This window comes from Vipera berus (genome assembly GCF_964194415.1).
Source record: "Vipera berus genome assembly, chromosome: 3".
Taxonomy (NCBI): domain Eukaryota; kingdom Metazoa; phylum Chordata; class Lepidosauria; order Squamata; family Viperidae; genus Vipera; species Vipera berus.
In genome coordinates this window covers 25,691,555-25,705,911 of record NC_138204.1, presented here as the reverse complement: position 1 = coordinate 25,705,911, position 14,357 = coordinate 25,691,555, and the positions used below count along the sequence as shown (strand labels likewise).

At 37.0% G+C, this 14,357-nt stretch overlaps 1 protein-coding gene across 1 annotated transcript in view; it reads left to right on the top strand.

The window, feature by feature from the left end:
• Nucleotides 1-14,357, top strand: part of LPIN3 (lipin 3) — a 49,308-nt gene extending 34,951 nt beyond the window's left edge. Inside the window, exons 12-20 of the mRNA XM_081323128.1 lie at nucleotides 80-157; nucleotides 517-581; nucleotides 2,466-2,601; nucleotides 4,161-4,309; nucleotides 6,046-6,132; nucleotides 8,437-8,589; nucleotides 8,928-9,042; nucleotides 9,143-9,246; nucleotides 12,967-14,357. Coding sequence (XP_081179254.1) covers nucleotides 80-157; nucleotides 517-581; nucleotides 2,466-2,601; nucleotides 4,161-4,309; nucleotides 6,046-6,132; nucleotides 8,437-8,589; nucleotides 8,928-9,042; nucleotides 9,143-9,246; nucleotides 12,967-13,111 — 1,032 coding nt within the window. The 3' untranslated portion in view covers nucleotides 13,112-14,357. The remainder of the gene's footprint in view (nucleotides 1-79; nucleotides 158-516; nucleotides 582-2,465; nucleotides 2,602-4,160; nucleotides 4,310-6,045; nucleotides 6,133-8,436; nucleotides 8,590-8,927; nucleotides 9,043-9,142; nucleotides 9,247-12,966) is intronic.

Sequence of the window (14,357 nt, the reverse complement as noted above, 5' to 3'; positions counted from 1 at the left end):
TTAATTAAGATTATAAGAGCTGCTTTTTGGATTCAGCCCAAGTCACCACAGCATTTCTTCATCTTTGTTGTGGTTTCAGAATACTGTTGATAGATTAATGAAAGAGAAGATGCCCAAGAAAGTTGGAAGATGGTGGTTTTCTTGGAGGCGAAAAGAGGTACACATATTGCAGTATGGAAAGGAAACATCCCTCTATGATATCCAGAACAAAATGTTGCAGTTGAAATGGACTTTTGTCAGGTGTACACAGCCCTAATCAAATTAGGTACTAGCACACATCTCTCCTTTGATAGACATGGCCAAATCTAGTATCTTTGTATCCAATACTTTGTAGCAGAGATGAGTTCCTTAATTTAATGAAGCTTTCTGTAACACGGTATGTTTCCCATTCAGACTGGGAAATCTGGGATGTGTTATTCCAACTTATCTAGGTGACATCAAATGGGAGAAAGATGATTTAATGCTTGAATGGATATTTAAGGAACATTAACTAAGGATATTTTTATGTATCTGTAGCATGAAATCAGTGCCAGGAAGTCCAACAAAGTAGGCAATAATCAGGAGGACACTTCTGTTCAGATGTAAGTTGTGATTTATTGATATTGTATGGAATTTGGCATATCTAAGGGCATGGCTGTATTTTCAATAAATAATTTTAGTGGAGATTTAATAGTTTTGATTAAAATGTCTTAACATGACAAATAATATTTACTAGTACAAATCCACATTTAAAACTTACCTTAACAATTTGGAAGAAATAATTAGCCCTCTTTCCCCACTCATCCCATTCCTTGACCAGAATTTTATTTTAAATTTCAGAATTAATTTGTTGATTATAAGAAATAGAGAGAAGAATTTACTGGAGTAGAGTTTTAATTATGGACCCGGAATCTATAGCTGAATATATTTTGTAAAAATAAAATAACACAAATGAAGCAAGTTCAAATCTTTCCACTTAGGTTTACCAGATGCTGACTAATAGATATTATTATTAACAATAATGAAAAATGCTGTGCATCTAATTCACTTATAATCAGAGCTCTAGGTAGAAGCTAAGGGAATAGCCATCTTGCTCAAACTGCAGTTGGTGCCTTTAAAAGAACACTGCATTTGCATACTTCATTTTCTAATAATTTTTTTGAAATTGCTTGTTAAGTGTTTTTCAGGTATTAGGAACCTTTGGATCAACAGGTTTTATGACATCATATGAGTTTCCTCCTATCCTTAGCAAAAAAAAAAGCTAGTTTAAGGACTTAAAAAAATCTTTTGGAATAAACACCAAAAGGATGATTACAGCTTTGATTTTGGAAAGTTATAAATAGACTAAACCTCCAGATAGATTTGAAATAAGATTTTTGAATTAATTATAAGAATCCTTCCCGTAAGAAAATGCTTTTGTTTTAAATTCTCCTAAAAAAATGATAGTATGAGACTTTGAAGATTGGACACCAGAGGGAACTAGAAGGAACTAAAGACTGCAATTAAAGAAGAAAAAGTGACTTCCTAATACATAATAAGCAAAACCTCTTAACGATGGACATGCTGAAGGATATTTTTGAACAATGGACCAAGAAGTTAATTTCAAGAGTGTCAGCCTCTATATATTTCAAAGATGTTATGGAAGAAAAAAATTAACCAGACAAGACTGAGACTGATATGAAGATGGATTTAAAAATGACAGGCTACAAGAATGATATGGAAAAACATGCTACACTGGACACACAAAAGAAACCAGCAGATATCTGAATCTGGCATAAATGAATAACCAACAGAGTGACTGGATAATTTTTCTATACTGGATTTACCGTATGTTAAAACTTAGAATAATCTTGTGAGAAGGGGAAAAATGAGAATAAATCAAGTTCTACAACATTATTTAAAAGGACTAAAGATCAAGATTATTAGAAGTAAAAGGAAGAAATACAAAGTTGGTTTATTTAATCAAGGTTAAGATAGATATGTTGCTGTCTCTAGTCTAATCATTAGGTTTGGCCATAATGGAGTTTTGCTGATATCTGGACTGAAATGACAATGTTTTATGGATTTCTTTATAGTTAAACAGGAAATGGGAAGAAGTAGACCTTTGTTGTATGTTAAGAGAATGTTTACCTTGGTGTGCAGAGTTGGGAGTCATTCTATTGATTTCTGTTACTCCCTCCTAGACCTGCTAGTCTTTGGTCTTTGGAGGATTGGAGTTGCCATGGAACTATGTCATATTATTTTGCATTGAATGATCCAAAGACGTTTGGATGAGGCAGTTTATAAGTGGTGAAATAAACACATTTGGCAAGATATCAGTTGTGATAACAATTTAGGTGATAACCCTTATTCCTTTAAAAATCATAAGTATTGTATAGGATTTATTTCCTGAATGAGTATTATTTCACATCATGGGACTTGACCCGTATTTCTTGGTCCTTACCGTCTTTTATGTTGACAATTTATTTTGATCTTGTGAACCATAGGAGACAAAATGATTCCTCCAGTGATGATGATGATGCTGAATCATCCCATCAAGGAGACAGATCCATGCCAGATGCTATTACCCAGAAATTTCTTCCAACCTACAAGAAGTCCTTAAGACTCTCCTCTGATCAAATTGTATGTAGCTTTGAATATTCTTTTCTATATATTCCTGTTTGACTCAGAAGAGAACTTTCTGTTCAGGAAGGGGCTGCCAAAACACACTACCTAATTGGCACTCCTCTTAAGTGGACTTCACAGTTACTGTTCAAACTTCTCAGTTACGAGTTTGCATGTTGAAAAAAAAAAGCCCAGACTTGGCACTTAAAGTTAAGAAAAGTTGGGGCAAATTTGGAAGTGTAGTTGAAAATATGAGTAGGTGATAAAGTTTTACTCTGTTAACTGATCATCAATAATTATTTTCCAAGATGGTATAAAGTAGTGTTATTTATTTATTCATAAAATGTACATTCTTTTTTTGTTCCAAGAGCTTAAATGAATGTTTGTAACTTTTTCTTCCAATTTTTCTCTATTCCTGGAAGTTGCTTGGCTGGAGAGAAAGTGACTGGGCAAAAGTCAAGTCATTAGTGAGCTACCAGGAATGCATCTCCCTAGTTCTGCCCTAACTACTATCTCACACCAGTTCACCAGTAGATAAAACATTGAACTGAGATCACTGAAATCCAGGTGCAAGTCCTCAATCAATTATGGAGCTCATTAGGGACCTCTTAGCCAGACATTTTCTCTTAACCTAATGCACCACACCATTGCATCATGCAGATAAAATAAATGATGGCTCCAGGTAAATCACCTTGAGATCTTAAAGGATGGGGAGAATATCAGTGAAGTAAAGAATAAAATAATTTAGGCATCCACAATTTGGGGCCATAGCTGAATGGCACGTTTTACCAAAACCAAAACAAGCAAGAGCAAATTTGAATTTGATTTAAATGGAATTAAAAATAATAGTTAAAAATTAACATTCAATATTTATTTTGTAATGTTCTGAAGGCTTTGGAAATAGGACATGAGAACTACAATGTTAGATTTGGAAGTGGTTATACATCTCTACTTTTTTAAAAGTCAGACTAAAAGAAATGTCTATTTCTATTTTGAAATTCACAGTTCATTAAGAAGAGATAATATATACCAAAATCTTTCTCAAGATGAACCATTTTGTTTAATCGGTTTTCAGTGAAAAGTAGATAGTCACTAGGGGCATAAAACTATTTGTCCAAATATGAGCATCAATTTCTTTTTTTTCCTTTTTATATGAGCATCAATTTCAATTGGGAATGATTTTAATATAAAAATCTAGATAGTTTAAAATCCTAATTTCAATTGAATTGTGACTTTGCAAATTACTGACAAATTTTTGAGCAACAAAGAAGACTCTCTGATGTAATAGCCTCAATTTTGCAAATAGTTTAAAGGATTTGCAAACATCTGAGAGAATCAAAATTGGGATGGACATATGAGGTGCTATATTTTGTCTGATTGCTTGGAGAGCACAGAAAGAAGAGTGACGTTATCCTTGTGTTCACATTTATTTGAAAACAAACAGTACTGAATTCTGTGGCCTTTCCTTAATGGAAACTGATTAGGATGTATAACTAACAAAACAGTTCTGAGAAATGTCATGTTCTAAATAAGTGTGTTGTAATTGTCTGCCTCTTTTTCCTTTTCTTTTGTTGTAGAAAAAGCTGAACCTGAGAGATGGCCCCAATGAGGTTGTGTTTAGTGTGACCACTCAGTACCAGGGCACATGTCGTTGTGAAGCTATCATTTATTTATGGAATTGGTATGACAAGGTGGTGATCTCTGACATTGATGGCACCATCACCAGGTAGATTCCCACTGCTAATGCTTCCTATAATACTTGACCGTGGATTCTTCCGTGCCACCATTATTTCCTCTTACCCATCTCCCCAAAGGAGTTTAAAATTGATCTGTAGTTGTCTACACTTTTGCCAGCCTTGCCAAGCTTGTAGAGAATGTGCAGAAATCACTCTGAGTCAACCAGTTACTTAATCTATGATCTAACTCAGGGATGTCAAACTCGTAATGTCACATGACGTGTCATGATGTATTGCAACTTTTTCCCAGTGTGTGGGGGGGGAATGCAGTTTTGGCATGATGCATTAAGCCTGTGGGCAGGCAGTTTGACACCCTTGATCTAACTGAACTGCAGATGGTGATGAAATTAAAAAAATAAAATCCCTTGTTCCCCCAACTTCACAGTTTACAAAAGACATGTGAATGGTTGCTATCAGGGGAAGCTTTCCAACTATAATGCATGTTTTCCTCGGGCATTTAACAATTGGTTTATGATGGTGAAAGGATAGCATGCTAGAAGTTTTGCAACTGAACATTTTTTCCAATAACTGTAAATGTGGTTGCCAGTGATGGCAATTACTAGAGTGGGAGAAAGGAGTAGATACATCTCACCCATGCCTGCAGAAAAACAACAGGAAGAGGATGCTGAAAATCTCAGCCAGTGTTGCTCATCCTTGACAACTTTAAGATGTAGACATGCTAGCTGGAGTATTCTGGAAGTTGAAATACATTCATCTTAAAGTTGCCAAGACTGAGAAATGTTGCTCTAGGCAGTGGAATGAGAAAGATAGCAATAGATGTCATGAATCCTCCTGGGGCATGGCAAATATTGCAGAGAATATTCGACTGGCATAGGGATTTATGCAAGTTAAACAAAAATAAAAAAAAATCAAAGGTCCAACCTATCTCTACTCCAAATTCAGGACTTGGGTTTGACTAGTCTAAAGAAAAGAAGAAACAGGGGTGACATGATAGCAGTATTCCAGTATTTGAGGGGCTGCCACAAAGAAGAGGGCATCAAACTATTCTCCAACACCAGAGGGCAGGACAAGAAACAATGGCTGGAAACTGACCAAAGAGAGAAGCAACCTGGAAATTAAGGAAAAACATCCTAACAGTGAGGAAAATTAACCAGTGGAACAGCTTGCCTCTAGAAATCGTGGGCGCTCCATCACTGGAAGTTTTTAAGAAGAAAGAGACTAGACAGTCACTTCCAGCTTCTATTCTATTCTATTCTATTCTATTCTATTCTATTCTGTTCTGTTCTGTTCTGTTCTGTTCTGTTCTGTTCTGTTCTGTTCTGTTCTATTCTATTCTATTCTATTCTATTCTATTCTATTCTATTCTATTCTATTCTATTCTATTCTATTCTATTCTATTCTATTCTATGCCATGCCATGCCATGCCATGCCATGCCATTCCATTCTATATTCTACTCTACTCTACTCTACTCTACTCTACTCTGCTCTGCTCTACTCTGCTCTGCTCTACTCGGCTTATACGGACTAAGCAGGTTCTGCAGCTACTGTGGTCATTTTGGGGAAAAACAGAAATGAGCTGGCTTGCTTACGCTCTTAGAGGGCTGAAACCAAAAACAAAACCACTCCTGTTAGAACAGGATATCTTGCAACATGTCACTGCATGTCCAGTTATGAATAATCTGATATCACTCTTGCTTTCCTTATAGGACAACTTGCAGCTACATTGTGCAGAATTCATCATATACATGTTTTTCTTCCTCATCAGGTCTGATGCCCTAGGGCATATCTTGCCACATCTTGGGAAAGATTGGACTCATCAAGGCATCGCTAAGCTGTTCCATAAAATCCATCTGTATGTATTAGTAGTCCAGAGATATGAACATAATGCTATAGTAGTTCATATACAACAATAGCACTATTAACTTGGTGATTCTTTTAAAATATTAGATCCCAATTCCTTCTTCCAAGACAGGTCACGCTAGCTCTCTTTTTGTTACTCATGTTCCAGCAAGCAAAATTTTTTTTAGATAGGCTGTTATATAAGCTGACTGCTGATGATTTGTGATGCATATTTCATGAAGACTGAAATATTGTTTTCTTTTGTTGTTTTTGCAAGTTTATTATTTCAAGTTAAAATAATCTTCTTGAATACTAGCCATTGAAAATCCTGCATCTGCCTACCTTAATTAATTATGTACTCTAAAGTCAGAGTTTCCCAACCTTTCTGGTTTTGCACACTGGAGGGGATTCTTCGGTGCAAGCACCTGGCAAGTAACACATGCCCGCCCTTCACCCAAATGCAGCCTGAGTGCACATGCTCGCCCACTGCTTGTGGGCGTGTGTGTGCTCACTCGCACGCTGTTCCCATGGCCCGGTTGCAAATAGCTTACAGTCCACTAGCGGACCGCTGCCCAGCATTTGGGGAACCCTGCTCTAAGTCTAAGCTTGTAAGCCGCCCTGAGTCTTCGGAGAAGGGCGGGATATAAATGGAATTAAAATAAATAAATAAATAAATAAATAAATAAATAAATAAATAAATAAATAAATAAATAAATAAAATAAGTCACTGGAAGGCATATATTCCTTTCTTAAGGATGCAAAGTACTAAAATTGTTACCATGTTAATTTTTGATATCAGCAAATACTGAGAAATGGCTATTTTTGCCAATAGCTCAGGGTTGCCCTTGATGCTCTCTGAGCTTGGTTGTTTGCTTGCAGATACTTTATCACACAATTTGGTAACATCATCAGTGCCAACATCATCAATTATCATCAGCTCTGATAATGTTAACTGGTCAGGTAATCAAAATTTTGCAAGCAAACAACCAAGCTCAGAGAGCACCAAGGACTCCATGGTTGTTTCTTATTTAAGATTCTCAAAGAATTGAAATCCTTGAGATTCTCTGCTAATACAACTGCCTAGGAACATGTCAAGTGTAAAATGATATCTATTTTAGACAATGCTTCTCGCTCATAGGAAATTATTTCTATCTCATTCTGGCTTTCTAAGATATGCTTTGATATTTTTGATGTTCTTCTCCCCTATCCTAATCTCCTTTTTGAACTTAATAATAAGCATCTCTATGTTAATTTTTGTATTAGTGTTTTCAAACAAAGGCTAGTCTACCTCTTATTGGAAATTTTACATGAGCTAGGTTACCTATTCTATACTATGTCATTGGTAGATCCAGATTCTCAGTACTGATGTTTTCTTGGGTGAATGGCAGTTGGTCATGGGAAGTACATTTTTGCCTTTATGCAGAATTAAAATATGTGCAAAGCAAATTAACAAGGAAAGATGTAATGAACTGACATTCAACTAAAATATAAAATTGCTATATAGAAAAAAGAATAAGCATCATAAGAAACGTATAGTACGAATAAAGATAGGATAGTCAATATTTGGGCCAAGCTATTAAAACTGCTTTCAATAACAATATTTGTTGCTAGTCAATTATTTAGGAAGCATTGTCCTGAAGATATTGCTTTTGGTATCAACTACCTGATTAACCTAGCCAGACTGCAACATTTTGCTGATTTGAGCAAATCCCCCACAAAGTAAAATACAGTTGGACCTGGTTAGTACTTGGCTGGGAGGCCACCAGGAAATCCTAACCCTAGCTTTGACTGTGACCTTGGAAAAAAAGGAAAATAATTATGGCAAACCATTTCTATGTAGCCCCAAACTATATGTCCAAAGATTCTCCAGGAGTTGACTTTAACCTGAAGGAGTCTTTGCCTGTATAACCAATGTGACATAGAATATTGTCTTCATTGTAATTCCTTCACTTTATTAACCTATACTGACACTGTGGTGTGAAACCATATTTGATTGGCAACACTGTATCTATTATATGATCCCAGGTTTGTTGGGATTTTGCAGGGGAGAAGTGACAGTGGCCTAATGCTGAACAGAAAAGAACACGGATTAGGGAAATAATCATTTGAAAGAGCAAATGGTGTGGAGAGGTCTTTGAGAAATACTCTAAAAATATTACTTTGTTCTTTTACTTTCCAATGTGTGTCCCTTTGACCCGGTTTGTAAGAGCTGATCGGGAACAAAAGCAATTGTGCCATTCCTGCTGGAGGGGGAGATCAGATGAGGGGGATGTTAAGCAAAATGGTTTCATTCCATTTGGTATCGTCTCCATTCTAGCAACGGATACAAGTTTCTCTATTGTTCAGCCAGAGCTATTGGCATGGCACACATCACCAAAGGATATTTAGAATGTGTCAATGATAAAGGTTGGATGCTCCCCAAAGGACCTATCCTGCTGGCACCTAGCAGCCTTTTCTCAGCATTTCATAGGTAAGTATTTATATGTAATGGTAGAGGGTGGTGTCTTAATTTGTGTGAACATTGCTTTATTGCTTCCTTCAGAGATCATAGAAATGCACAAGGATGTGATATTTGAGTAAGTATGACCTGGAATTCATTGATTATGGTCCCATGTAAGGAGAAAGATGAAAGCTCTAAATTAAAATGTGGCTTTGCATCTGGAATTACAACCTCCCCTGACAAACAGGTGTCAGAAATTAACACTTCATAATTACTCCCCCCTCTTTAAAAATCTTTAAGTACTTGATCAAGAAGAATGAGGGAAAAGCAAGTTCACCTTTCTAAACTATTTATTCACTGTGTTATAGGGAAGTGATTGAGAAGAAGCCAGAAGTGTTCAAAATTGCCTGTCTGACTGATATCCGAAATTTATTTGGTTCCAATAGCTGGCCTTTCCATGCTGCTTTTGGGAACAGACTAACTGTGAGTATCAGTAGAATGAGGAATATGTATAAAGAAATGAAACCCTTGCTGATTATTATTATTATTTTGACATATATGCTGCTTGTGGTTTCTTCAACAGGATGTCTATGCCTACAAGGAAGTGGCATTGCCAGAATCCCGGATATTCACTGTAAACCCCAAAGGGGAATTGACCCAGGAACTCATAAAAATTACCAAGTCCACGTAAGCCTGCAGATTAGCCTTTTCTTTTGCAATCTGTAAATGTAACAAACCATTTGCTTAAACAAAACATCTAAGTGGCTAATATAGGGAAAACTATGCAGTGACAAGTTTCTTTCCTTCCATATTGGATTTAATTCTCACTAACAGAGATGAAATGATAGAAAGTGTCAAAGCCACAGGAACCTTGGGGGGAAGTGATCATGCAATATTGGAATTCAACATTCTGGAAGCACAAGCAATAGAACACAGCCAAACTAGAGTCTTAGACTTTAAAAGAGCTAATTTCAATAAACTTAGAGAGACCTTGGGAAGAATTCCATGGATGAGAATCCTAAAGGGGAAAACCACTCAAGAAGCTTGGGAAATTTTGAAAAGTGAGATAATAAAGGCCCAGTCTAGCACAATACCAACAAAGAAGAAAAATAACAGCTTTCAAAGGAAACCAGCATGGCTGCATAAAGAACTCTGATAAACTGAAAGATAAAAGGGACAAGTATAGGAAGTGGAAAGAGGGGCACATAACTAAGGCAGAATATCAGCAAACAGCCCGTGCCTGCAAAGATGAAGTGAGGGAAGCTAAGGCTCAAAATGAACTAAGGCTTGCGACCAAAGTCAAAAATAACAAAAAAAGCTTCTTTCAACATATAAGAAACAAGAAAAAAGTTAAGGAAATGATTGGTCTATTAGGGGGGAAAGTGGCAAGAAGGTGACAAGCAACAGGGAGAAAGCTCATTTTTTGCATCTGTCTTTACACAAAGGGAAAAAACAGTCCAACCCACCAAAACCAGTGCCATAAAAAACAGAATAGAAACGCAAGTTAAGATAGGCAAGAAAATGGTAAGTGAGCACCTGTCCAGCCTAGACGAGTTCAAATCACCAGGACCAGATGGATTACACCCCAAGGTTCTCAAGGAACTGGCAGACGTGATCTCAGAACCACTGAACTATATTTTTCAAAGATCCTGGAGCACTGGGGAACTACCAGAGGACTGGAAGAGAGCTGATGTAGTTCCCATCTTCAAAAAAGGGAAAAAAACTGATCCAGGAAACTACAGAACTATCAGCCTGACCTCAATACCTGGGAAGATTCTGGAAAAGATAATCAAACAACAAATCAGCGAACACCTTGATGAGAACAAAGTTATCACTAAAAGCCAACATGGGTTTGTCAAACAGACAAACCTTATTGCATTCTTTGACCAAGTGACAAAACTAGTGGACCAGAGGAATGCTGTAGATTTAATTTACTTGGATTTCAGTAAGGCATTTGATAAAGTAGATCACAACCTACTACTTGATAAGATAGAAAAATGTGGGTTAGATAGCATCACCACCAGATGGATTCGTAGCTGACTGACAGGCCGTACTCAGCGTGTGGTCCTCAATGGAACCGCATCTACATGGAAGGAAGTGTGTAGTGGGGTGCCCCAGGGCTCTGTTCTGGGCCCAGTGCTCTTCAACATCTTCATCAATGATTTGGATGAGGGGATAGATGGGGAACTCATCAAATTTGCAGATGACACCAAGCTGGCAGGAATAGCCAATACTCCAGAAGATAGGCTTAAGATACAGGCGGATCTGGACAGACTCGAACACTGGGCACTATCTAACAAAATGAAATTCAATTGTGAAAAAGTAAGGTTCTGCATTTAGGCAGGAAAAATCAAATGCACAGGTATAGTATAGGTGGTACCTTGCTCGATAGTAGTAACTGTGAGAGGGATCTCGGAGTCCTAGTGGACAATCACTTAAATATGAGCCAGCAGTGTGCTGCAGCTGCCAAAAAAGCCAACACAGTGCTAGGCTGCATTAACAGAGGAATAGAATCAAGATCACATGAAGTACTAATACCACTTTACAATGCCTTGGTAAGGCCACACCCGGAATACTGCATCCAGTTTTGGTCACCACGATGTAAAAAAGATGTCGAGACTCTAGAAAGAGTACAGAGAAGAGCAACAAAGATGATTGGGGGACTGGAGGCTAAAACATATAGGGAACGGTTGCTGGAATTGGGTATGTGTAGTTTAATGAAGAGAAGGGTGAGGGGTGACATGATAGCAGTGTTCCAATATCTCAGGGGCTGCCACAAAGAAGAGGGAGCCAAGCTATTCTCCAAAGCACCTGAAAGCAGGACAAGAAGCAATAGATGGAAACTAGTCAAGGAGAGAAGCAACCTAGAACTAAGGAGAAACTTCCTGATGGTTAGAACAACTAACCAGTGGAACAACCTGCCTCCAGAAGTGGTGAATGCTCCAACACTGGAAGTTTTTAAGAAGAGACTGGACAGCCATTTGTCTGAAATGGTATAGGGTTTCCTGCCTTAGCAGGGGGTTGGACTAGATGACCTCCAAGGTCCCTTCCAACTTATTATTATTATTATTATTATTATTATTATTATTATTATTATTATTATTATTATTATTATTATTATTATTATTATTATTATTATTATTCCTTCATCATGTGATTCAGCTGAAACATTCTTCCACCTCTACCAGCATCATTCAATTATATACAGCTCAGACATAAAGCTTTCCCCCAATTGTGCTGGATTTGAATGGAATCCTGTTGGATACATTCCAAAAAGGAGAATGTATTTGACAGCACTCCATCCAAATCCAGCACAATTGGGAGAAAACTTGAATAAAACCTGAACCTATAAAATCTAATATATATTTAAATTACATAAATTTTACGTTTGCCCTGGCTCTAAAAAGTAGAAATAGCTTAAAGTACTATTTCCCCATTTGGTTGCATTTATAAGTTTTACAACTTTTGAAGTTGGATGTAATTTCAAAGGCCACATCTAGCCTGGTCCCTCAGACTGTGCACCTGCATGTATAGAGGAAATTATGAAAGCTTTAATGGGGATGTCACCGCATTATATGGCAAGTGTTCTCAGGAACGGGTGCAAGCAAGAAAACATACTATAGATTACCATTATCTCTGTAATAAGTTTAATGTGAGATCCATAGTTCAGGAGCAGGTATATGGGGTAGACATAAGGGTATAAGTAAATCAGTGGTGGGATTCAGCCAGTTTGCACCACTTTGGCAGAACCGGTAGCTAATTTTTTGTGGCCCAGGCCCAGAATGGACTTCCAGAAGCAGCATCCTCAGAGACTACAGGTTGTTCACATATTTGAATCCCACCACTGAATTAAATGCATTTATTAACATAATAAATAACATAAGTAAAAACAGGTAGCCCTCGAGAGTAACTGAATCCAACTTTATAGTCATATGTCATGCTGGTCATTAAGTGGGCCATGTGATTGATCCATTATTATTATTATTATTATTATTATTATTATTATTATTATTATTATTATTATTATTAATAATAATAATAATAATAATAATAATACTTTTGCAGTAGTTGTTAAGGAATGAATGGGGTTTTTTGCCAGAAACAGGAAGAAAATGCCAGTTTCTGGCAAAAAATATAAATCACAGTCATGTCACTGTGGGAATGATGCAAACAGCTATAAATGCAAGCCAGTTGCTATGTGCCCAAAATGTGATCACTGCATAAGGGAGGCAGCCATCCTATCTTCAAATAAGTGTTTTGGAGGTCCAGCATAATTTTGAACATTTGCTAAGTGACCAGTTATGCCAGGACTACCTGTATTTGCTTCTTTAATAAAATTTAGGAAACTATAAATGTGCAAGAAAACATGCTTGTTGTTTTTAATTGTTCATGTCTTCTTTCTTCTAGGTATGAGCGCCTGGGTGAGGTGGTAGAATTTCTCTTTCCACCTATTGGCAAAGATGTGGTTGTTTCTTTGGCTTGCCCAGAGTTCAGCCAATTCTCTTACTGGAAACCATCCCTGCCTAGCGTAGACTTTGAAGACTTTGTCTGATTGTTCAGAGCCAACATTATTTCTCAAGGAATCCTTACTTTTGGGTCCTCCAATATGGTGGATAAAATAAAGCTTGCTATTTCTCCTTCATTATGCAAACTACTTGGCCTTTAGAAAGGATGTGTGTCTGTAGTGAGTAAGGAGCATCCTGTGTGGAAATATGCTCTTTCAACCCAAGATTTGACTGATATGCTGTATGATTAAGTATTTGTGATGTCTTTAAGTGATTGTACTCTAGTCTTTATTCTTAGACTGAAAATAGACTTCATGATGTTAATAAGGGCGGAAAGTCTCCACTCCTCCCATCCCCCAGTGTTTGGGGTCAACAGAACTCATGGCCTAGAAGATAAGCAGCTTATATAGAATTTTTCTTCCACTCACAAGCACAGTGCTTTAAAACCTACCAAGACATGTTGCACCTAGATGTTAGTATTCTAAAAGAAATGATACCCCTTTCATAATCCTTTCAGTTCTCTGCTTCTTTTGTTGATTACAGTATTATGGATAGGACATTCTTTAAACATTACTTCTGAATACTGTGACTTTTTAAAAATATTCACTAATGCTGCTCTGAACTAGACCCCTGGTTTTACAGAGCCTCTTCTGAATCCTGAACTCTGTCTCTCGAATGTAGCAATAGGCATGAACATTGTGACTTGCTGCAATGGGATATTTTAAATCATGACGATAAAGAAAATGTAGGCCTTGGCCTTATGGTAATTAATAGCTGCCAAATTCTTTATTAGCTATGATATTTTTTATAATGGTTAGAGATACAGTCAAACACCAAAGGTCCATTAGCACGGGTAATTCTGAAAATCCAAAATTATATTTTCTTTATCACAAGGGCACCAATAATAAAGATGGGGAAAGTGCAATACTCATTTTGTAAGATTTGTGCAGATTTCTTTTCTCTAGTGGATATTTATAGATTTGCTGTGAATTTATGAAAATTAGATTTGGGGAGCCAGTTCTTGTTCTACTTCACATGTTTTCCTCCTGCGTAAACGTAGGTCGGGGTACAGTGAACAAAAGGATATTTCACTCAAGTCCTATGAGCCATCTATTTGCAACATTCTATGAATTTCCTATGGTCTTCATTATACAGACCTTGTTTTCTGTCAAGAGGAGGTGATTTCTAGTTATGAAATATATGCTAGATATGTAGGAATTCCCAACTTCAAACTTTGGCATCAGTTTAAAAGATCAGGTGACATAAAGAGTGTCAGCCCCAAACCATGAAAAA